We start from the raw sequence: 24,451 nt of genomic DNA on the forward strand, positions 1-24,451 counted from the left end.
AGCCGGGATCGAACCTGGGACCTTGGCGCCGTGGGGCAGCAGTGCTAACCACTGTGCCACCGTGCTGCCCTGGTTGACTCTTAACAGCCCCCTCAAGGGCAATTAGGGATGGGCAATAAATGCTGGCACGCCCCATGAACGAATGATAACCTGGCCAATTGCCCTGCCCACTCCCTTCATTTTCCACTAGCCCATCAAATGGAATTTCCTCTCAAGCCCTCTCCCTCTATCTGCCTTAGACCTGGGCTCACATCTTTAATTTGCTCCCCCAACGCCCTCCCCCAACCTATCTCGTTCATGAGATCCACCTCCTGCCCCCATTACCCCCCCCCCCCCCCCCTCCCATCAGTCCTTGCCCCACCCTATCTCTTTAATCACCTCCAACCCCACATCCCTCCGAGATCTCTGCGCTCGCCCAGTTTGGGCCTGTTGCAGATCAGAAATTCCCGTCGCTGCACCATTGGCGGCCGTGCCTTCAGCTGCCTGGGTCCTAAGCCCTGGAATTCCCTCACTAAACCTCTCCTCCCCTCTCTCCACCTTTAAGACATTCCTTCCTCTTTGACAAATCTTATGACCACCTGTCCTAATACCTCCTTACGTGTCAGGGCGTTAAACATCCCCGGCGTAACGTTGCTGTGATTGTCGCAGGACATTCTATTCTGCTCTTGTTATTGGGATAATTACTGTGCTGCAGTCAGTTGTGAGGACTTGGCTTCCTGCTGATTATCACCATGGAGCAGGCAGTTAGGAACAGCAACAAAACAGGAGATATTATTCACTTCATTCAGAGGGGAGAGAGGGAGAGAGATGAAACGTTCATACCTGCACATCGGAAGGACCCTCCTCGCCTTTGGCATCATCTCCATTTTCTTGGGAGTCATCACTTTCTTCCCAGTTTTTTCCTACAAGCCCTGGTTTGCAGGGTGGAGTGCCAAGATAGCTTGTCCCATCTGGAATGGGGCTGTGGTAGGGGACTTAAATAATTTGCATTCGTTATTGGTGCGTGTGTACGACTGGCTCGGCCAGCATTTACTGCCCCATCCCTAGTTGCCCTTGAGAAGGTGGTGGTGAGCTGCCTTCTTGAACCGCTGCGGTCCGCGTGGTGTAGGTACACCCACTGTGCTGTTAGGGAGGGAGTTCCAGGATGTTGACCCAGTTTCAGCAGCTGATCCAGTCCTTCCCCCTTTAAACCTTGTGGATTCCAGGGGGGGAAAGCGAGTTCGCGGAGATTAATGGATTGTGATTGGGGAAAGGAGGTAGAGAGGGCCCGGCATTGTCTGGCAGGGGGAACACCCGCCCCCAACACTGTCAACGGGTTTCCCGGTGTTCCCGCTGGCTCTCCGCCGCTGGGGAACCCGTGGTAGAGGGGTCGCTACTGGCGGGAGCTATTGGAAAATCCTGCCCAGAGAGATTGGTCCGAGATACAGATCAGTCATGATTTATTTGAATAGCGAAGCAGTCTGGATGGGCCGAATGGCCTCACCCAGCTCTGTTCTATTGGGCAGTTCACAGTTAATCTCATTGGTGTCAGACAGGAGTCACAGACAGGCCCAGGCTGGGTAGGAATAACAGCTTTTCTTCCCTGAACAGAGACGAATGAGCCAGTTGGATTTTCCGACAATCCAACAGTTATTTTTCCTGAGACCAGCCATTAATTTTCAGGATTTTTAAAAACTGGTTTTAAATTTTCAGTATATCAGAGTGAGATTTGAACTCATTTGAACTCACGGCGAATCCCGCCGCCCCATCGGCAGCTGCTGAATTCTCCGGCGGCGTTTTCCGGGCGGGGGCGGGGTTCACGCCACGCCAGTTGGGGGCCGTTGGCAGCGGCCCCCCCAGCAATTCTCCGGGCCCCGATGGGCCGAGCGGCTGTCCGCTTTTGGCCAGTCCCACCGGCGTGGGTTAGACATGGCCCACACGGCGGGACCTGGCATGTATGTCGGCGGGGGCGGTCCTTGGGGGGGCGCGGGGGGGGATCCGACACTGGGGGGGGGGGGGCAATCGGGGCCCACCGATCTGCGGGTGGGCCTGTGCCATGGGGGCACTCCTTCCTTCCGCGCCGGCCTCTGTAGGGCTCCGCCATGGCCGGCGCGGAGAAGAGAACCCCCCGCGCATGCGCCGAAACACGCCAGCGGTTCTGCGAATGCCGAGATCACGCTGGCCACTTTGCCGCACACGTTAACTCACGCAGTCCCTTCGGCGCTGGCTGGCGCGGCCCCAACCCCTCCGGCGTCCATCTAGCCCCCAGAAGTGCGGAGAATTCCACACTTTCGGGGGCTGGTGACGCCGGAGTGGTTCGCGCCAGTTTTCCCGCCGGCGTGGGGAAAGTCCCCGGAAAGGAGAATCCCGTCCATGTTCTTTAGATTATCCAGTCCAGTAACATAGTCACTACACAATTGTACCTGTATCATTAAATGTTACGGGTTGTGATAAATGTAGACTTTCAATATATATTGTAGTATATGTACATGGGTTAGTAATGGGTAAACACCTGGGTTAGTGTGTGTATGTATCTACTGCAGTAAGGATTTTTAAAATCCTGGTTTAAAAGACAGGCAGACACTGTGGTTACAGAAGGGGTAATTAAGGTGTCATAAAAATGTGTTCATCCTTATTTCACACCATGTGTATAAAGACAATCCTAATGGATTTTTGTTATGATTTCTGGGGTGTAGAGAATTAGAGACATGTTTAAACTTGATTAATCCGGTCACGGGATTTGAGCGGGATATTATTGGGTGTAATTATTGGGAGGAGGAAGGGGCTGAATCAGTCAGGTTTCTGAGCCAATCAGCTTAGTTTTGTCTGTGAACAGGCAGCTTCCGGAAAAAGCTGTCAATTTAAACAGTGGTTTGATACAGGCACGAATCTGCAGGCTCTTTCCTGAAGGATCTCTCTGTCTCTCTCCAAGTCATTTCGATCCAACAAGTATTCCTCTGGTTGATGACTGTATTTAAACCTGGGTTTTGACCAGATATGGGTTTTGCCTGATTGGAGATTTTTTAAAAAGATAGCAGCTAGGAGATTCATTTTATTGTTAAGCATTGTTTAATGTTAGTTGTAAACTATTTATTTTATGATGTCAAAGTTAGTTTTATACTGTGTTAGTAATAGAGTTTGTTTTAATTAACCATATCCCTATTAGTGCATGGAGTCACTTCTGAAGTGAAGTATTCTTGCCTCATAGCTTTGCAAATTAAAAAATATTGGGGGTTCTCTCCGGTATCCTAGCAAATGTTGGGGTCTGGTCCGGATTGTAATAAGTTAAAGTACTTTGAGATATGATTATTAATAAAGCCATGGTGTATGGTTTAACACCCATTCAAAACATTTGAGTCCAAAATCCAGGTTGATCAAGGGTGGGGTTGCAGTAAGATTTGCTCCATTCTTACTGAAATCCTGTTCAATTACATCAAAGTTTCGAGTTAATAAGCTGGATGGAAGACTTGTCTTCATATAGCACCTTTTATATTCTCAGGGTATCACAATGAGATATAATCACTGTTGTTACATAAGAAACACAGCAACCAATGTGTACACGGCAAACTCAGTCAGAGTGGGGGCGGCACGGTGGCGCAGTGGTTAGCACTGTTGCCTCACGGCGCCGAGGACCCGGGTTCGACCCCGGTTCTGGGTCACTGTCCGTGTGGAGTTTGCATATTCTCCCCGTGGCTGGGTGGGTCTCAACCCCACAACCCAACAAGATGTGCAGGGTAGGTGGATTGGCCACGCTAAATTGCCCCTTAATTGGGGGGGGGGGGAACTCCCTCACTGTGATAATGACCAGATCATCTGTCACCACAATGTTAGCTGAAGGATAAATATTGTCCTGACACTGGGGAGAACATCATTGTTCTTTGGGTTCGGCCAAGAGACTGTCCACCCCTCGGCCGGAGAGGAAGGGCCTGGCGTCCGTTCCACATCTCATTGAGAGACAGCACCTCCAACAGTGCAGCACTCCTTCAGTGGCAGCCTGCATTTTTTTAAGCCTCTGCAGTGGGATTTGAACCAACAACCTTCAGACTCAGAGATGAGAGTGCAGAATCATCCTCAGGACGTAACCATCGGTGTCAAGGCCAGCACCTATTGCCCATCCCAAACTGGCTTTGAGAAAGTGGTGGGGAGCTGCCTTCTTGAACCGCTGCCATCCCTGTGGAGCAGACATAGAATCCCTAAATTGCAGAAGAAGGCCATTCGGCCATTGAGTCTGCACTGGCCCTTCGAAAGAGTAACCAGCTACCCCACGTGCCGTTAGGTAGGAGGTTTAAGATAGTTTGACTCCAGCACATTGAAGGAACAGGGAAAATGCTCACAGAAAACAGGACCAGTCTGGCCAGTTACCGTTCCATCTATTCTCAATCATCAGCAAAGCAATAGGAGGTGTTGTCGACAGTGCAATGAAGCAACACTTACTCAGCAATAACCTGTTCACAGATGCTCTGTTTGGTACCCACCAGGGTTACTCAACTCCAGGTTTCACTAGAGATTTTGTGTAAAAGTGGATCAAATTTGATCAAATATGAAACAAGAAACCCAAGTGAAACGAGTAAATGGGAATCAAGGGAAATCTCTCCGCTGGTTGGAGTCATACCCGGCACAAAGGAAGATGGTTGTGGTGGTTGGAGGTCAATCATCTCAGCTCCAGGACATCACTGCAGGAGTTCCTCAGGGTATTGTCCTAGACCCAACCATCTTCAGCTGCTTCATCGATGACCTTCCTTCCATCATCAGGACAGAAGTGGGGATGTTCGCTGACGACTGTGCAATGTTCAGCATCATTCATGACTCCTCAGATACTGAAGCAGTCCACCTCCAAATGCAGCAAGATCCTCAAATGCTGCCTTGATGTCGAGGGCAGTCACTCTCACCTGACCTCTGGAGCTCAGTTCTGTTGCTCATGTTTGAACCAAGGCTGTACTGAGCTGAGTGAGCAGGTTATTGCTGAGTGAGTGCCTCTGGATAGCACTGTTAATGACCCATCACTTAACTGATGATTGAGGATAGGCTGCCAGGATGGTAACGGCCAGGTTGAATTTATCCTGCTTTTCGTGGACAGGACAGATTTGGGCAATTTTCCATTTTCCACTGACATTGAGATATCAACAAACAAAGAACAAAGAAACGTACAGCACAGGAACAGGCCCTTCGGCCCTCCAAGCCCGTGCCGACCACGCTGCCCGTCTAAACTAAAATCTTCTACACTTCCGGGGTCCATATCCCTCTATTCCCATCCTATTCATGTATTTGTCAAGATGCCCCTTAAACGTCACTATCGTCCCTGCTTCCACCACCTCCTCCGGCAGCGAGTTCCAGGCACCCACTACCCTCTGTGTAAAAAACTTGCCTCGGACATCACCTCTAAACCTTGCCGCTCGCACCTTAAACATATGCCCCCTAGTAATTGACCCCTCTACCCTGGGAAAAAGCCTCTGACTATCCACTCTGTCTATGCCCCTCATGATTCTGTAGACATCTATCAGGTCGCCCCTCAACCTCCGTCGTTCCAGTGAGAACAAACCGAGTTTATTCAGCGTCTCCTAATAGCTAATGCCCTCCATACCAGGCAACATCCTGGTAAATCTCTTCTGCACCCTCTCTAAAACCTCCACATCCTTCTGGTAGTGTGGCGACCAGAATTGAACACTATACTCCAAGTGTGGCCTAACTAAGGTTCTATACAGCTGCAACATGTCTAGCCAATTCTTATACTCAAAGCCCCGGCCAATGAAGGCAAGCATGCCGTATGCCTTCTTGACTACCTTCTCCACCTGTGTTGCCCCTTTCAGTGACCTGTGGACCTGTACTCCTAGATCTCTCTGACTTTCAATACTCTTGAGGGTTCGACCATTCACTGTATATTCCCTACCTGCATTAGACCTTCCAAAATGCATTACCTCACATTTGTCCGGATTAAACTCCATCTGCCATCTCTCCGCCCAAGTCTCCAAACAATCTAAATCCTGCTGTATCCTCTGACAGTCCTCAACTGTCACAAATATCGCAAAATGGATCGTCTTAATGGTGTTTACTTCTCCTTAACAGGCGCTAATTGTGGGGTTGTTGGTGCTGCTCGAGGAGAGAGACCCCGGTTTGCAATTTCTGGTAATTATGATCAGTCCTTTCATGTTACTTTTCTCCCACCTGCCTCAGGATTGGTCCCCACACCAACAAGTCCAGGAAGCATTGTGCGGAAAAACAGCATGTAAGCTTCCCTGGTGTGGGGCCATCAAGCATCCAGCACAGACACAATGGACAATGGAAGAGGAAGTGTCTTTGGCTGAATGGCTGAGGAGTTGAGGGAATGCTAGTGGAGGTCAGGGAGCTGGGAATGGGGAAGAGTTTGGGGAAAAGTGGAGGTGCTGAGGAGATAGAGTGGGGTGAATGAGGAGTGAAGGGAGATTGGGGGGGGGCGGGGGGGAGGGGGGGGCAGTGGGGGGGGGGACAGGGAAGGGGATTTGGGGGGAAATGGGAGTGGGAATTGCTGGAGGGTGGGAGCAGTGGGGGTTGAGGAGGGATGGGGAGAAGTGGGAGGGGGAGGGTTTGCGGAGGGATTGGAATGGGGAGTGAGTGAGGGGTAGTTGGTGAGGAGGTGGGACAAGGTGCTGGGCATGTGGCTGTGGGATGAGGGGAATGAGGAGGTGGGAGAGGGTGCAGGTGTGTAATGAGGGTGGGGGAATGGGCTGAGAATACTGGAGAGGGTGTGAACGTGTAGTGAGGGTGAGGGGGTGGAATGAGGAGGTGGGAGGTGGTGTGGATGTGTGGTGGGGCTGGGACTGTGGGAGGTAGTGAGGATGTGTTGGGGTGAGGAGGTGGGGGTGAGGGGGAGGGGGTGTGGATGTGTCGGGGTGGGGGTGAGGGTGTAGGGGGAGTGAGGAGGGAGTGTGGATGTGTTGGGAGTGGGGGGGTGAGGGTGAGGGTGGAGGGGGTGTGGGGAGGGGGTGTGGATGTGTTGGGGGTGATGGGGTGAGGGTGAGAGTGGAGGGGGGTGGGGAGGGTGTGTGGATGTGTCGGGGTGGGGTGAGGGTGTAGGGGGAGTGGGGTGGGCGTGTGGATGTGTTGGGGTGAGGAGGTGGGGGTGAGGGTGCAGGGAAGTGTGGGGAGGTGGTGTGGATGTGTCGGGGTGGGGGTGAGGGTGTAGGGGGAGTGGGGAGGGGGGTGTGGATGTATCGGGGTGGGGGGTGAGGGTATGGGGGTGTGGGGAGGGGGTGTGGATGTGTCGGTGGGAGGGTGAGGGTGTAGGGGAGTGGCGAGGGGGTGGGGGAGAGGGTGTAGGGGGAGTGAGGAGGGTGTGTGGATGTGCCGGGGGGGTGAGGGTGTAGGGGGAGTGGGGAGGGGGTGTGGATGTGTCGGGGTGGGGGGTGGGTGTAGGGGAAGTGGGGAGGGTGTGTGGATGTGTTGGGAGCGAGGAGGTGAGGGGGTAGGGGGTGTGGATGTATTGGGGGGGTGGGAGTGAGGGTGTAGGGGGAGTGGCGAGGGGGTGTGGTTTTGTCGGAGGTGGGGGTGAGGGGATTTGCGGTTGAGGGTGTAGGGGGAGTGGGAGGAGTGGATGTGTCAGGGTGGGGGGGTTGGGTGAGGGTGTAGGAGGAGTGAGGAAGGGGTGTGGATGTGTCAGGGGTGGGGGGTTGAGGGTGTAGGGGAGTGGGGGTGTGGATGTGTCGGGGGTGAGGAGGTGGGGGTGAGGGTGTATTGGGAGTGGGGGGATGTGTCAGGGTGGGGGGGTGAGGGTGGAGGGGGAGTGGCGAGGGTGTGTGGTTGTGCCGGAGGTGGGGGTGAGGGGATTTGTGGTTGAGGGTGTAGGGGGAGTGGATGTGTCGGGGTGGGGGGGTGGGGTGAGGGTGCAGGGGGAGTGAGGAGGGGGTGTGGATGTGTCGTGGGTGGGGGGTTGAGGGTGTAGGGGGAGGGGGGTGTGGATGTGTCAGGGTGGGGGGTGGGGGTGTAGGGGGAGTGGGGAGGGGGTGTGGGTGTGTCAGGGTGAGGGTGTGAGGGTGTAGGGGGAGTGGGGGGGGGTGGATGTGCCAGGGTGGAGGCGTGTGGGTGAGGGTATTGGGGGAGTGGGGAGGGGGTGTGGATGTGTCAGGGTGAGGGGGTGAGGGTGAGAGTATTGGGGGAGTGGGGAGGGGGTGTGGATGTGTCAGTGTGGGGGTGAGGGTGAGAGTGTTGGGGGAGTGGGGGGTGTGGATGTGTCGGGGTGGGGGTGAGGGTGAGAGTGTTGGGGGAGTGGGGCGGAGGTGTGGATGTGTCAGGGTGGGGGTGTGAGGTTGTAGGGGGAGTGGGGGGGGTGGATGTGTCAGGGTGAGGGAGTGGGGCTGTAGGGGGAGTGGGGAGGGTGTGTGGGGTGAGGGTGTAGGGGTAGTGGGGGAGTGGATGTGTCGGGGTGGGGGGGTGGGGTGAGGGTGCAGGGGGAGTGAGGAGCGGGTGTGGATGTGTCGTGGGTGGGGGGTTGAGGGTGTAGGGGGAGGGGGGTGTGGATGTGTCAGGGTGGGGGGGTGGGGTTGAGGGTGTATTGAGAGTAGGAGGGGATGTGTCAGGGTGGGGGGTGGGGGTGTAGGGGGAGTGGGGAGGGGGTGTGGGTGTGTCAGGGTGAGGGTGTGAGGGTGTAGGGGGAGTGGGGGGGGTGGATGTGCCAGGGTGGAGGCGTGAGGGTGAGGGTATTGGGGGAGTGGGGAGGGGGTGTGGATGTGTCAGGGTGAGGGGGTGAGGGTGAGAGTATTGGGGGAGTGGGGAGGGGGTGTGGATGTGTCAGTGTGGGGGTGAGGGTGAGAGTGTTGGGGGAGTGGGGGGTGTGGATGTGTCGGGGTGGGGGTGAGGGTGAGAGTGTTGGGGGAGTGGGGCGGAGGTGTGGATGTGTCAGGGTGGGGGTGTGAGGTTGTAGGGGGAGTGGGGGGGGTGGATGTGTCAGGGTGAGGGAGTGGGGGTGTAGGGGGAGTGGGGAGGGTGTGTGGGGTGAGGGTGCAGGGGTAGTGGGGGGGGGATGTGTTGGGGTGGGGGGGTGGGGGGAGTGGGTGAGGGGGTGTGGCGTGAGGGTGTAGGGGGGAGTGGGATGGGGTTGTGGATGTGTCAGTGTGGGGGGGGTGAGGGTGTAGGGGGAGTGGGGGTGTAGGAGGAGTGGGGAGGGGGTGTGGATGTGTCGGGGTGTGGGGGTGAGGGTGTAGGGGGAGTGGGGAGGGGGTGTGGATGTGTCGGGGTGTGGGGGTGTGGGTGAGGGGGTCGGGGGAGTGGGGAGGGGGGTGTGGGGTGAGGGTGTGGGGGAGTGGGGAGGGGGTGTGGGGTGAGGGTGTAGGGGGAGTGGGGAGGGGGTGTGGGGGTGAGGGTGTAGGGGGAGTGGGGAGGGGGTGTGGGGGTGAGGGTGTAGGGGGAGAGGGGAGGGGGTGTGGGGGTGAGGGTGTAGGGGGAGTGGGGATGGGGTCTGGGGGTGAGGGTGTAGGGGGAGTGGGGAGGGGGTGTGGGGGTGAGGGTGTAGGGGGAGTGGGGAGGGGGTGTGGGGGTGAGGGTGTAGGGGGAGTGGGGAGGGGGTGTGGGGGTGAGGGTGTAGGGGGAGTGGGGAGGGGGTGTGGGGGTGAGGGTGTAGGGGGAGTGGGGAGGGGGTGTGGGGGTGAGGGTGTAGGGGGAGTGAGGAGGGGGTGTGGGGGAGTGGGGTGAGGGTGTAGGGGGAGTGGGCAGGGGGTGAGGGTGTAGGGGGAGGGGCTGTGGGGGTGAGGGTGTAGGGGGAGTGGGGAGGGGGTGAGGGTGTAGGGGGAGTGGGGAGGGGGTGTGGGGGCGAGGGTGTAGGGGGAGTGAGGAGGGGGTGTGGGGGAGTGGGGTGAGGGTGTAGGGGGAGTGGGGGAGGGGGTGTGGGGTGAGGGTGTAGGGGGAGTGGGGAGGGGGTGAGGGTGTAGGGGGAGTGGGGAGGGGGTGTGGGGTGAGGGTGTAGGGGGAGTGGGGAGGGGGTGTGGGGTGAGGGTGTAGGGGGAGTGGGGAGGGGGTGTGGGGTAAGGGTGTAGGGGGAGTGGGGAGGGGGTGAGGGTGTAGGGGGAGTGGGGAGGGGGTGTGGGGGTGAGGGTGTAGGGGGAGTGGGAGGGGGTGTGGGGTGAAGGTGTTTGGGGAGGGGGTGTGTGGTGAGGGTGTAGGGGGAGTGGGGAGGGGGTGTGGGGGTGAGGGTGTAGGGGGAGTGAGGAGGGGGTGTGGGGGAGTGGGGTGAGGGTGTAGGGGGAGTGGGGAGGGGGTGAGGGTGTAGGGGGAGTGGGGAGGGGGTGAGGGTGTAGGGGGAGTGGGGTGGGGGTGAGGGTGTAGGGGGAGTGGGGAGGGGGTGTGGGGGTGAGGGTGAGGGTGTAGGGGGAGTGGGGAGATTGCCCAGTTGAGTGTCTCGGTGTGTTTGACGGAACTTGCTCCCATTTCCATTCGCAGAGAATGTTTGCGTTGCCCTTGGCCATCGTCAATCTGATCGCCTCACCCCTACAATTCGTCATTGCGCTGGCTGCCATCCTGATTGGTCCACTCTGCTACTACTCCTTGGCGGGAATTACAGGCACAGGTTATCTGGGATTCGCTGTCCAATTTCCGTATGGCTACAGCCCCCCCACCGTCTGCGTGGACCCCCCGCTTTACGAATATTACCACCTGGTCCTTCAACTCACCAGTCTGCTGCTCAGCGCTGTCATCTTCTCCCTGTCTCTGCTTTTCTCTGTCCGACTGACAGTGAGGTTCAACGCAACAGGAACGCTCACCGTAAGTATGGTCAGTTTTACCCTTCATTGGGATGAGGTAGATTGAGGAGCTCAGTTTCAGGGACCCTCTCTGTGCAAGAAAGACAGAGAGAGAGACAGAAAGAACCTCCATTTATATAGCACCTGTCACAACCTCAGGATGTCTCAAAGTGTTTGACGGCCAATGGAGTGCAGTCTGTTGTACTGCAGGAATGGACATTGATGCAGAGCAAGCCCCCATTAATGGCAGTGTAACAACGACCAGGTCGGCACTGTGGGTCCGTCCACACCACAGGCGCAGTGGTTTAACAAAGCAGCTCACCAACACCTTCCCCAAGGGCAATTGGGGATGGGCAATGAATTCATTTAAATGTGACTAGCCATTCGACCCAGTGTGCGCCGGGCCTCCACGATGCTCCGCCCCTCTCAGGCGGGAGTCACGTTGGCCCGATTTACGCCAGGTATTTACAAACGGGCGACATGGCTGCTGCGGGGGAGGGAGCAGGTAAGCAACGTTTTAAAAACTGTTAAAAACTGTCTCCCTCGGGATCTGGGTGGCCTGACTCAGACCCCCATTGCTGCTGTATGTGTTTCAAACCCACCCCTTTGGTACATGTTACTGTCTCCCCGGCGCCTCACCCTGCCGACTGCTCGCTGTGTCCTGTAAATGTTCACAGAGCCTCTGGTCATTTGGGAGCCCTCCCAGGCCGCCCCTCTGGAAACCTCAGACCCCGGCTGACCCGTCACCGGGATGGGCGTGGCCAAGCTCGGTCGCCAGCCCCCCAGGTGCTGCCACTCCCCAGTTCACTCACCAGTAACTCGGCCCCACTGCAGGGGAAGCAGGGGGATCGCAGAGCTCACCCCAAACACAGAACCCCTGCCGCGACACCCTCCCTGGCACACTGCCCCTCTCAGGGCAGAGGCCACACCAGTCACACTATCAGCCAGACCACCCCGCAGGACCACCAGCTGTCTCCAAGCCCTTCCCACCCTGCCCCTGCTCCTACCCATCCTGCCCCCAGTCAGGGTGTCACACCCGGGACCCACGTCACACTGTCGCCACGCTCCCAGCAGGCGCACACGTCCCTGCCTCACCCTCACCTGTAGGACCAGGTCTCTAATCATGGAGGTGATTGGTGGCACACAGAGACCCTCTCCCCCGCACCACCAGGGCCACACTGCCAGTGGCCAGTGCCCACCCAGTGGGGACACCCACTGGGGAGGCAGGACAGGGGCCGCAGAACCTATCACTGGCCTGGCTTGTGGCAGCCTCCGATACCCCTGTTGATAGGGACAGATGGTGAGGATAGAACAATCACCCCGTTGAGGTGATAGTTTCTGCGATTGTGGAGGGTGCAGGTAAATAAGACCATAAGACCTAGGAGCGGAAGTAAGGCCATTCGGCCCATCGAGTCCACTCCACCATTCAATCATGGCTGATTTCAACTCCATTTACCCGCTCTCTCTCCATAGCCCTTAATTCCTCGAGAAATCAAGAATTTATCAACTTCTGTCTTAAAGACACTCAATGTCCCGGCCTCCACCGCCCTCTGTGGCAATGAATTCCACAGACCCACCACACTCTGGCTGAAGACATTTCTCCTCATCTCTGTTCTAAAGTGACTCCCTTTTATTCTAAGGCTGTGCCCCCGGGTCCTAGTCTCCCCTGCTCATGGAAACAACTTCCCTACGTCCACCCTATCTAAGCCATTCATTATCTTGTAAGTTTCTATTAGATCTCCCCTCAACCTCCTAAACTCCAATGAATATAATCCCAGGATCCTCAGACGTTCATCGTATGTTAGGCCTACCATTCCTGGGATCATCCGTGTGAATCTCCGCTGGACCCGCTCCAGTGCCAGTATGTACTTCCTGAGCTGTGGGGCCCAAAATTGCTCACAGTATTCTAAATGGGGCCTAACTAGTGCTTTATAAAGCTTCAGAAGTACATCCCTGCTTTTATATTCCAAGCCTCTTGAGATAAATGACAACATTGCATTTGCTTTCTTAATTACGGACTCAACCTGCAAGTTTACCTTTAGAGAATCCTGGACTAGGACTCCCAAGTCCCTTTGCACTTCAGCATTATGAATTTTGTCACCGTTTAGAAAATAGTCCATGCCTCTATTCTTTTTTCCAAAGTGCAAGACCTCGCACTTGCCCAAGTTGAATTTCATCAGCCATTTCTTGGACCACTCTCCTAAACTGTCTAAATCTTTCTGCAGCCTCCCCACCTCCTCCATACTACCTGCCCCTCCACCTATCTTTGTATCATCGGCAAACTTAGCCAGAATGCCCCCAGTCCCGTCATCTAGATCGTTAATATATAAAGAGAACAGCTGTGGCCCCAACACTGAACCCTGCGGGACACCACTCGTCACCGGTTGCCATTCCGAAAAAGAACCTTTTATCCCAACTCTCTGCCTTCTGCCTGACAGCCAATCGTCAATCCATGTTAGTACCTTGCCTCGAATACCATGGGCCCTTATTTTACTCAGCAGTCTCCCGTGAGGCACCTTATCAAAGGCCTTTTGGAAGTCAAGATAGATAACATCCATTGGCTCTCCTTGGTCTAACCTATTTGTTATCTCTTCAAAGAACTCTAACAGGTTTGTCAGGCACGACCTCCCCTTACTAAATCCATGCTGACTTGTCCTAATCTGACCCTGCACTTCCAAGAATTTTGAAATTTCATCCTTAACAATGGATTCTAGAATCTTGCCAACAACCAAGGTTAGGCTAATTGGCCTATAATTTTCCATCTTTTTCCTTGTTCCCTTCTTGAACAGGAGGGTTACAACAGCGATTTTCCAATCCTCTGGGACTTTCCCTGACTCCAGTGACTTTTGAAAGATCATAACTAACGCCTCCACTATTTCTTCAGCTATCTCCTTTAGAACTCTAGGATGTAGTCCATCTGGGCCCGGAGATTTATCAATTTTTAGACCTCTTAGTTTCTCTAGCACTTTCTCCTTTGTGATGACTGCCATATTCAACTCTGCCCCCTGACTCTCCAGAATCGTTGGGATATTACTCATGTCTTCTACTGTGAAGACTGACGCAAAGTACTTATTTAGTTCCTCAGCTATTTCCTTGTCTCCCATCACAAAATTACCAGCGTCATTTTGGAGCGGCCCAATGTCAACTTTTGCCTCCCGTTTGTTTTTAATGTATTTAAAGAAACTTTTACTATCATTCCTAATGTTACTGGCTAGCCTACCTTCATATTTGATCCTCTCTATCCTTATTTCTCTCTTTGTTATCCTCTGTTTGTTTTTGTAGCTGAGAATAAATGCTGAGAAAACAGTGTCTCTCCCGGACTGTTCCTCTGGGGTGTGCTGGGGTTGTGGCTGGGGGTGAGGTACCCCCGACAGGCCGACCTGGTCTGATGGTGACCCTGTAGACAAGACACTTGGTGCGATCACAGAAAGGAGTGGTCTGGGGGAGAGGGCGGCTCACTCTGCATTAGGGACTCACTTGGTTGTCGCATGCTGACCTCCGCCTCGGAGATAGTCCTCTCCTCCACCTTCCCGGATAATCCCATCAGAGACCGTCCTCTCCTCCACCTTCCCAGATAATCCCATCGGAGATCGCCCTCTCCTCCACCTTCCCGGATAATCCCATCAGAGACCGTCCTCTCCTCCACCTTCCCGGATAATCCCATCAGAGACCGTCCTCTCCTCCACCTTCCCGGATAATCCCATCAGAGACCGTCCTCTCCTCCACCTTCCCAGATAATCCCATCGGAGATCGCCCTCTCCTCAACCTTCCCGGATAATCCCATCAGAGACCGTCCTCTCCTCCACCTTCCCGGATAATCCCATCAGAGACCGTCCTCTCCTCCACCTTCCCGGATAATCCCATCAGAGACCGTCCTCTCCTCCACCTACCCAGATAATCCCATCGGAGATCGCCCTCTCCTCCACCTTCCCGGATAATCCCATCAGAGACCGTCCTCTCCTCCACATTCCCGGATAATCCCATCAGAGACCGTCCTCTCCTCCACCTTCCCGGATAATCCCATCAGAGACCGTCCTCTCCTCCACCTACCCAGATAATCCCATCGGAGATCGCCCTCTCCTCCACCTTCCCGGATAATCCCATCAGAGACCGTCCTCTCCTCCACATTCCCGGATAATCCCATCGGAGATCGCCCTCTCCTCCACCTTCCCCGGATAATCCCATCAGAGACCGTCCTCTCCTCCACCTTCCCGGATAATCCCATCAGAGACCGTCCTCTCCTCCACCTTCTTGGATAATCCCATCGGAGATTGCCCTCTCCTCCACCTTCCCCGGATAATCCCATCGGAGATAGTCCTCTCCTCCACCTTCCCCGGATAATCCCATCAGAGACCGTCCTCTCCTCCACCTTCCCGGATAATCCCATCAGAGACCGTCCTCTCCTCCACCTTCCCGGATCATCCCATCAGAGACCGTCCTCTCCTCCACCTTCCCGGATAATCCCATCGGAGATCGCCCTCTCCTCCACCTTCCCCGGATAATCCCATCGGAGATAGTCCTCTCCTCCACCTTCCCGGATAATCCCATCAGAGACCGTCCTGGCCTCCACCTTCCCGGATAATTCCATCAGAGACCGTCCTCTCCTCCACCTTCCCCGGATAATCCCATCGGAGATAGTCCTCCCCTGCACCATCCCAGATAATCCCATTGGAGATCGTCCTCTCGAGCACCATCCCGGATAATCCCATCAGAGATAATCCTCCCCTGCACCTTCCCGGATAATCCCATCAGACATCGCCCTCTCTTGTACCATCCCGGATAATCCCATCGGAGATCGCCCTCTCCTCCACCTTCCCCGGATAATCCCATCGGCGATAGTCTTCTCCTCCACCTTCCCCCGATAATCCCATCGGAGATCGTCCTCTCGAGCACCTCCCCGGATAATCCCATCGGAGACTGTCCTCCCCTGCACCATCCCGGATAATCCCATTGGAGATCGTCCTCTCGAGCACCTCCCCGGATAATCACATCAGAGATATCCCTCCCCTGCACAATCCCGGATAATCCTATCGGAGATATCCCTCCCCTGCACAATCCCGGATAATCCTATCGGAGATAGTCCTCCACTGCACCATCCCGGATAATCCCATCGGAGATCGCCCTCTCAAGCCACTCCCCGGATAATCCCATCGGAGACAGTCCTCTCCTGCACCATCCCCGGATAATCCCATCGAAGATTGTCTTCTCCTGCACCATCCCAGATAATCCCATCGGCGATAGTCCTCTCCTCCACCTTCCCGGATAATCCCATCGGAGATCGCCCTCTCCTGTACCATCCCCGGATAATCCCATCGGCGATAGTCCTCTCCTCCACCTTCCCGGATAATCCCATTGGAGATCGCACTTTCTTGTACCATCCCAGATAATCCCATCGGAGGTAGTCTTCCCCTGCACCTTCCCGGATAATCCCATCGTACATCGCCCTCTCCTCCACTTTCCCCGGATAATCTCATCGGAGATAGTCCTCTCCTCCACCTCCCCGGATGATCCCATCGGAGATCGTCCTCTCGAGCACCTCCCCGGATAATCCCATCGGAGATATCCCTCTCCTCCACCTCCCCGGATAATCCCATCGGAGATTGTCCTCTCGAGCACCTCCCCAGATAATCCCATTGGAGATATCCCTCTCCTGCACCATCCCCGGATAATCCCATCGGCGATATCCCTCTCCTGCACCATCCCCGGATAATCCCATCAGCGATAGTCCTCTCCTCCACCTTCCCGGATAATCCCATCGGAGATAGTCCTCTCCTCCACCATCCCGGATAATCCCATCGGAGATCACCCTCTCCTGCACTTCCCCGGATAATCCCATCGGAGATATCCCTCTCCTGCACCTCTCTGGATAACTCCACCGCCCTCTTCTTGGCGAAGGTGAGAACTGTGTGGTCTGGGCTGCTGCCACCAGTCTTCTCCCGCTCTCCTGTTACGGGCTGACTTTTGCTCGGGGTCACATAAAGGACATGGTGAGATGCATTGAGGTGAGATACATGGGGCAGGTGGGTGGGGGGGGGTTCTGTAGCTGGGGGCAGGTGTGTGTGCAGAGAGGACAATACAGGTGTTGGGGTCTGGTGCAGGGTGGGATGTGAGCGAGATGCGGGCAGGCGGGTTTTGATTGGCTTCTATGGGACGGGGGGGGGGGTGGGAACAGGTTACTGAGTTGGATGATCAGCCATGATCATAATGAATGGCGGAGCGGGCTCGAAGGGCCGAATGGCCCCCTCCTGCTCCTATTTTCCTTCCTTTCTGGATCTGGAGGTTTGTTGAAGTCCATTCCTGAGCTTCACACGACGGGAACAGAACTGATTTTTTTTTTTTAATCGCTGGTTAGGCCCAGCATTTATTGCCCATCCCTAGTTGCCCTTCAGATGGTGGTGGTGAGCCGCCTTGCTGAACCGCTGCAGTCCTGGAGGTGTAGGTACACCCACTGTGCTGTTAGGGAGTACCAGGGTTTTGACCCAGCGACAGTGCAGGAACGGGCGATATATTTCCCAGTCGGGGTGGTGAGTGACTTGGAGGGGAACCTCCAGGTGGTGGGGTTCCCAGGTTTGGGTCGTGGGTCTGGGCCTTACACACGTTCCTCCGAGGGTGAAAGATGGGAATCATGAAGGTATAAAACCTGGGCAGCCCTGGTCAAGGCCAAAGCAGGGGTGGAAGTTGGAGCTTCTTCCTGAACATTAATGGGAACACAGACGTGAATCTTCACAGCAACTTCATTGAAGCCTACTTGTGACAATAAGCGATTTTCATTTCATTTTCATTTCACACGGCTCGAAAGAGAGAGGAATAAATACGGAAAGAAAGGTTGAGCCAGAAGACTCAACAGTTGTGTAGCGAATTAAACGGTAATCAAATGGAGGTGTTTAAGAAGCTGAAAAGAATTAATCGGGCAGCACGGTAGCACAGTGGTTAGCACTATGGCTTCACAAGCACCAGGGTCCCGGGTTCCATTCCCCGGTGGATCACTGTCTGTACAGAGTCTGCACGTTCTCCCCGTGTCTGCGTGGGTTTCCTCCGGGTGCTCCGGTTTCCTCCCACAGTCCAAAGATGTGCGGGTCAGGTGGATTGGCCGTGATAAATTGGTCTTCGTGTCCAAAATTGCCCTTCGTATTGGGTGGGGTTACTGGGTTCTGGGGATAAATTGTCCCTTAGTGTCCAAAATAAGTTAGGAAGGGTTATTGGGGTGCGAGGATAGGGTGGAAGTGAGGGCTTATAGTGGGTCGGTGCAGACTCGATGGGCCGAATGGCCTCCTTCTGCACTGTATGTTCTATGTTTAATGCAATGGGGACAGTGGAGGTGGGATAATCCAGAATAAACTCATCTGTGTAGAAGATTTTAGTTCAGACGGGCAGCATGGTCGGCACGGGCTTGGAGGGCCGAAGGGCCTGTTCCTGGCTGTACTTTTCTTTGTTCTTTGTAAACTGATGTCCAGAAAGACTTTTTCACACGAAGGGTGGTGGAATCTGGAACTCTCTCCGCAAAAAAAACATTGAGGTGAGAGGGGGGGGGCGTAAATTCAATATTTCAAAACCGAGATTGATAGATTTTTAGCGAGGAAGGATATTAACGGCTATGAGTGGCAGATCAGCCACGATCCGATCGGGTGCTAGAATAGTTTCAAGGGGCTGAATGGCCTCCTCCTATTCCCATGTTCCGAGGCTCTTACCATCAAAGAGGCCGGAAGTGGAGAGAGGCAGGGACTAACACAAGGAGCCTTTGAACTGGAATGTGGCTCTGAACTTGCACAGCGACTTCAAAGGGGAGATGAGGATCACAACACAGGGAATGTTTCTGAAATAAATTGGAATCTGAGAGAGAAAGGCAGATGAATACAAGAAAGATGGGAACTTATCAAAACTTTCAGTTCAAACACATGTGGCATTTAGTGTGTGTACTTCAATGATATTAAGTAACAGGCCCTCAGTGTGTGTCACAGGGTCTTTTGACGTATATACACAATACTGCTTTCAATATTGTTCAAATGCATTGAACAATGCCCCCCCCCCCCCCTCCCACACACACACACACACACACACATCAAAGTCAATGATATTGGAGCTCACAACCCCAGTGGGAATTCATTCTGATCTGGCTCAGAGCGTGAGAGACTGCCGGCGGACAGGACCAGACTACGACGCTCCTGCAGTCGAATTGCTCCACAACACCTTCTCCCGCTAAGGGGTGAGATGCTGGAAGGTGGGTGTGTGAAGATGTACATGCTCACCCACACTACCACCACCCCCCCCCCCCCCCTCCACCACCACCACACACACACACTTCCTCCCCACCCACACCCCATGTCCCCAAATTTGTGTGTGGAGGGTAGCTATAGACCCCGCAATATGATCCCAGTTGCAACCAGGAAGCTGCTGTACGGCGACAGGCAGAAACAAATCGTACATTTCTATAGCACCTTTCACGCCCCAGGATGTCCCAAAGTGCTTTACAGCCAATTAAGTACTTTTGTGAAGTGTGGTCACTGCGTTAATGTAGAACCAGGCCGGCATGTTTACACATCGAGATTCCACAAAGTGCAACATGATAATATCCTGGATTCTCCATTGTGAGACTGCCCCACTACTGCTGGGAGCAAGGACGGGGAATTTGGTTCTGTATGGTTTTGCGGAGTTAGTTAAAGGTTAAAGGCCAGGACACCGGAAATAAATCCCGTTCTTCAAAATAATGTTGGAGCCTCATTTACAACCACCTGTGAGGATGAATAGGTCTTCGGCTTAATGTAACATTAAAAAGACAGCTCCTCTGGCAATGCAGTTCCTCTGGCAGTGCAGCTCCTCTGGCAATGCAGCTCCTCTGGCAGTGCAGCTCCTCTGACTGTGCAGCTCCTCTGGCGGTGCAGCTCCTCTGACAGTGCAGCTCCTCTGGCAGTGCAGCTCCTCTGACAGTGCAGAACCTCTGACTGTGCAGCTCCTCTGGCAGTGCAGCTGCTCTGACAGTGCAGCTCCGCTGACTGTGCAGCTCCTCTGGCAGTGCAGCATCTTTGGCAGTGCAGCTCCTATGACAGTGCAGAACCTCTGACTGTGCAGCTCCTCCGGCAGTGCTGCATCTTTGGCAGTGCAGCTCCTCTGGCAGTGCAGATCCTCTGGCAGTGCAGCTCCTCTGACAGTGCAGCTCCTCTGGCTCCGTGTGCTGTGGCATAAACTCACTGAGCCAACGCAGGAATGAATCCACTCAATTCTTTATTTCCTTCTGTGCAGGGTCAGCGCTGGAGGTGGTAACCATTCCTCATCCCGCCTTACTGGATCCCCGCCTCTCAATGAGTTGCTGAAGGATTGCTGCTGAAAACAGGGACTTGTAATTGTCAGGGAGGGATTTGCCCCTTTTAACTCTGTACCCACCGTAAAGACTGGCTATTCCAATGTGACCTTCGCAATCACCGGGCATTCAAAAACATTTGACATCTAACCTGAGTGCTTTTCGAAGTGTGGTCACTGTCGTAATGTCACCAACCAATTTGTGCACAGCAAGACTCCACAAACAGCGACGTGATAATGACCAGATAGTCTGTTTTAGAGATGTTGATTAAGTGATAAATGTTGGCTCCAGACCACCAGGGGATACACCCCCCCCCATCACTCCCATCCTCTCCCTCACCCCCCACCCTCGCCTCCCCCCCCCCCACCCTCGCCTACCCCCCACCTCCCCCAGCTATTGTTCAAAAAGTGCCCGCAGGAATGTTCACTTCCAGCTGAGAGGGCCAGAGGTTAACGTTTATTCCTCCGACAGTGCCGCACTCCTTCACCACTGCGCTGGGGCGCGAGCTTGGAATCTTGTGCCCCGGGTGTGTCTCGAACCCAGAATCTTCTGACTCTGAGATCAGAGCATTTGTGGTTTGCAGGCCGTACCCCACAGTGTCTCCTTCCACCCGGCGAGCCCTCACGTCCCACCCCTCCCCCTTCCGGAAGGCTGCCGGAGGCCTCGACAGTAACCTCCATTCACATGGTGCATTTCGCTTTGCAAAATCTTTCCTGGGTGCTTCTTAGATGTGCCACGGAATCAAATGTGACCTTCATCTGGCTCCGGAGATCTCAGGAAGGAGCAGCGGCTGCTGGGAATCTGAAATGGAAAGCGGGAAAGGCCAGACTAATGCCGAGCAGGAACAATGGTGTTCATGGGGAGAGGAACAGAGTTGACAGGGTTACAGCTCATTGATCACAGAATTTACAGTGCAGAAGGAGGCCATTCGGCCCATCGAGCCTGCACCGTCCCTGGGAAAGAGCACCCCACCCAAGTCCACACCTCCATCCTATTCCCGTACCCCCACCGAATGCTTTTGGACTCTCAGGGCCATTTATCACGGCCAATCCACCTAACCTGCACGTCTTTGGACTGTGGGCGGAAACCGGAGCACCCGGAGGAAACCCACACAGACACGGGGAGGACGTGCAGACTCCGCACAGACAGTGACCCAGCGGGGAATCGAACCTGGGACCCTGGAGCTGTGAAGCAACTGTGCTAACCACTGTGCTACCGTGCTGCGTAACAATGGCCTAACATCAGAACCGATTCCCCCATGTTTCCTCCAGGATGTTCTGGATTTTTAAATGATCCATTATGTGTGGAAGGTGAATTTTAAGCAGGGAAGTGAGGCAGAGGAGATGGCAGGTTTAGGGCGGGTGTTGACGAGGCGAGGCCTGCTGAAGATCCTATTAAATTACGTACAGTAATATCCTGTTGCCCATTAGCTTACTGCCAGGATGGTCAGATGGTTGATGTTCAGTGACACTCTCAGTCTTCAAATTAAACAAATACTTTTTATTGAGTAACGATAATGAATTAACTATGAGTTTGTTCACTCTTCTCCAACTATAACTGAAAATTAGATAAATAAGATCAAGTATAAATAATGTTAAACTACACCTGCTCACTAAGCTATATCTCTACCACTCTGTTTACTAGTCACTCCTGATACGAAGAGGCGGGAATCTCCTCTGAGTGCAGTTTATCTACATATAGCTGGTGCTGCCACCTAGTGTTGTTTAACACTTACTTACAGATGTTAACCCCTTACATACCAGCAGATATACAGATCACTACAGGCCTGGCTTCCAATGGGAGAGCAGTTCAAATTGGGAAGGTGCGCGAGGCTGGTGTTAGGGGAGTGCGGAGACCTCAGAGACTTTGGCCGAGGGGAATTGGAGGACAAGAATTTAAAATGTTTTGCTGCAGTTGGGCGAGACCGCGTCTGGGAGACTGGACGCAGTTTTGGGCTCCACGCTGACGGAAGGATTTACTGCCCTGCTGCCTCACGGCGCCGAGGTCCCAGGTTCGAACCCGGCCCCGGGTCACTGTGTGTGGAGTTTGCACATTCTCCCCGTGTCTGCGTGGGTTTCGCCATCAGAACCCAAAGATGTGCAGGTTGGGTGGATTGGCCACGCTAAATTGTCCCTCAATTGGAAAAAATGGATTGGGTACTCTAACTTTTTTTTAAAAAGGAAGGATTTACTTGCACTGGAGACGGTACAGCCAAGATTCACAAAACTGGTCCCCAGGATGAGGGGGTTGTCCCGTGATGGGGGCGGGGGAGGCTGAATACATTTGGTTTATATTCTCTGGAGTGTAGACGAATATGAGACAATCTCACTGAATCATAGGAAATTCTGAAGGGGTTTGAACGGGCGGACACTGAGAGATTGTTTCCGCTGCTCGGGAGAGTCTAGACCATGGGGGCCAATCATTTAGGACTGAGATGAGGAGAAGGTTCTTCACTCAAAGGGCTGTGAATCTTTGGAATTCTCCAGCCTGGATGGTTGCGGAAGCTCCATCCCTGAATATATTGAAGGCTGTGAGGCAGAGAGATCCTTTGGTCTCTCAGAGAATGGAAGGGATTTGTGGAACAGGCAGAGAAATGAAAGCCAAGATCGCAGTGAATGGTGCAGTAGGCTCGATGGGCAGAGTGGTCTAATCCTGACCCTATTGCTTCAGATCCGGTGTTCTTGTGATTGCAAGGCCAGAGGAGGTCACAGTGATAGGGAGTGGAGGGGGGTTGGAGGAAGGGTGGGGGAGGCAATGGAGGTGTTTGGAAGCAGCAATGAGGATTTTAACATTGCGGTGTTGCTGGACGGAGAGGCGATGTAGTTCAATGAGCATGAGGAGAAAGGGGCGGTTGGGACTTGGTGCGAGTTTGACAATAGACAATAGAACATTACAGCGCAGTACAGGCCTTTCGGCCCTCGATGTTGCGCGACCTGTGAAACCACTCTAAAGCCCATCTACACTATTCCCTTATCGTCCATATGTCTATCCAACGACCATTTAACTGCCCTTAATGTTGGCGAGTCCACTACTGTTGCAGGCAGGGCATTCCATGCCCTTATTACTCTCTGAATAAAGAACCTACCTCTGGCATCTGTCTTATATCTATCTCCCCTCAATTTAAAGCTATGTCCCGTCGTGCTGGACATCACCATCCGAGGAAAAAGGCTCTCACTGCCCATCCTATCTAATCCTCTGATCATCTTGTATGCCTCAATTAAGTCACCTCTTAACCTTCTTCTCTCTAACAAAAACAACCTCAAGTCCCTCAGCCTTTCCTCATAAGATCTTCCCTCCATACCAGGCAACATCCTGGTAAATCTCCTCTGCACCCTTTCCAATGTTTCCACATCCTTCCTATAATGCGGCGACCAGAACTGCACGCAATACTCCAAATGCGGCCGCACCAGAGTTTTGTACAGCTGCAACATGACATCAGGCTCCAAAACTCAATCCCTCTATCAATAAAAGCTAACACACCATATGCCTTCTTAACAACCCTCTCAACCTGGGTGGCAACTTTCAGGGGTCTATGTACATGGACACCGAGATCTCTCTGCTCATCCACACTACCATTAGCCCAGTACTCTGTATTCCTGTTACTCCTTCCAAAACGAATCACCTCACACTTTTCTGCATTAAACTCCATTTGCCACTTCTCAACCCAGCTCTGCAACTTATCTATGTGCCTCTGTAACCTGCAACATCCTTCCGCACTGTCCACAACTCCACCGACTTTAGTGTCATCCGTAAATTTACTCACCCATCCTTCTACGCCCTCCTCCAGGTCATTTATAAAAATAACAAACAGCAGCGGCCCCAAAACAGATCCTTGTGATACACCACTAGTAACTGGACTCCAGGCTGAACATTTCCCAGGAACCACCACCCTCTGTCTTCTTTCAGCTAGCCAATTTCTGATCCAAACTGCTAAATCTCCAGTTTGCATAAAGAATTACTGATGAACTCAAGTTAGGTGTTCACCAAAACCCACTTTCACAACTATCATTCCCTCCTCAGCGATTGCCTCCATCTCTGACTCACCCCACGTGGATTCCAACTCAAGTTGTACCCCTCATGTTTCAATCCGCGCAGGCTTAACGATATCTCCAGAATGTACTGTCATTATATACACACAGGTATATGATGGTGCACACACAGGCAGTGATTGACACACAGGATGACCAGTGAACACACAGAACACAGCAGCCAATCACCAGACAGGACACGACCACTATAAAGCCAGAGGGCACTAGTTTTCCCGCTCTCTCGGGATGCAGCCTCTGTGACAGTCAGAGCCTGTGAGCAGCAACTAGAACATACACCATGTGGTAGTAAGATAGTCTGGTCAGGTTAGCCTCAGGTCTCCATTCAGGTCAGCATAGTGTCAACCCACAGTTAAAGTATGTATGATAGTTAGGAGTTCAATAAAATCGAGTTGCATTTCTTCAAGTGTTGGAAGCCTGTCTCCCTC

At 53.7% G+C, this 24,451-nt stretch overlaps 1 protein-coding gene across 1 annotated transcript; it reads left to right on the forward strand.

The window, feature by feature from the left end:
- Nucleotides 1–796: 796 nt before the first annotated feature.
- LOC140389517 (transmembrane protein 212-like) lies at nucleotides 797–22,675 on the forward strand. Its single transcript, XM_072473692.1, has 4 exons — nucleotides 797–966; nucleotides 6,043–6,102; nucleotides 10,384–10,704; nucleotides 19,920–22,675. The coding sequence occupies exons 1-4, from the start codon at nucleotides 808–810 to the stop codon at nucleotides 19,938–19,940; spliced, it is 561 nt and encodes a 186-aa protein (XP_072329793.1). The 5' UTR covers nucleotides 797–807; the 3' UTR covers nucleotides 19,941–22,675.
- The last annotated feature ends 1,776 nt before the right edge of the window (nucleotides 22,676–24,451 follow it).

Source organism: Scyliorhinus torazame, chromosome 14 (genome assembly GCF_047496885.1).
Source record: "Scyliorhinus torazame isolate Kashiwa2021f chromosome 14, sScyTor2.1, whole genome shotgun sequence".
NCBI lineage: Eukaryota > Metazoa > Chordata > Chondrichthyes > Carcharhiniformes > Scyliorhinidae > Scyliorhinus > Scyliorhinus torazame.

What these genes read in the sequence shown, in the direction of transcription:
- LOC140389517 (XM_072473692.1), top strand. Translation starts at nt 808, where the DNA reads ATGAAACGTTCATACCTGCACATCGGAAGGACCCTCCTCGCCTTTGGC. An exon ending in ACCCCGGTTTGCAATTTCTG is followed by an intron (nt 6,103 to 10,383) that starts GTAATTATGATC and finishes TTCCATTCGCAG; the next exon opens with AGAATGTTTGCGTTGCCCTT. An exon ending in ACGCAACAGGAACGCTCACC is followed by an intron (nt 10,705 to 19,919) that starts GTAAGTATGGTC and finishes CCTTCTGTGCAG; the next exon opens with GGTCAGCGCTGGAGGTGGTA.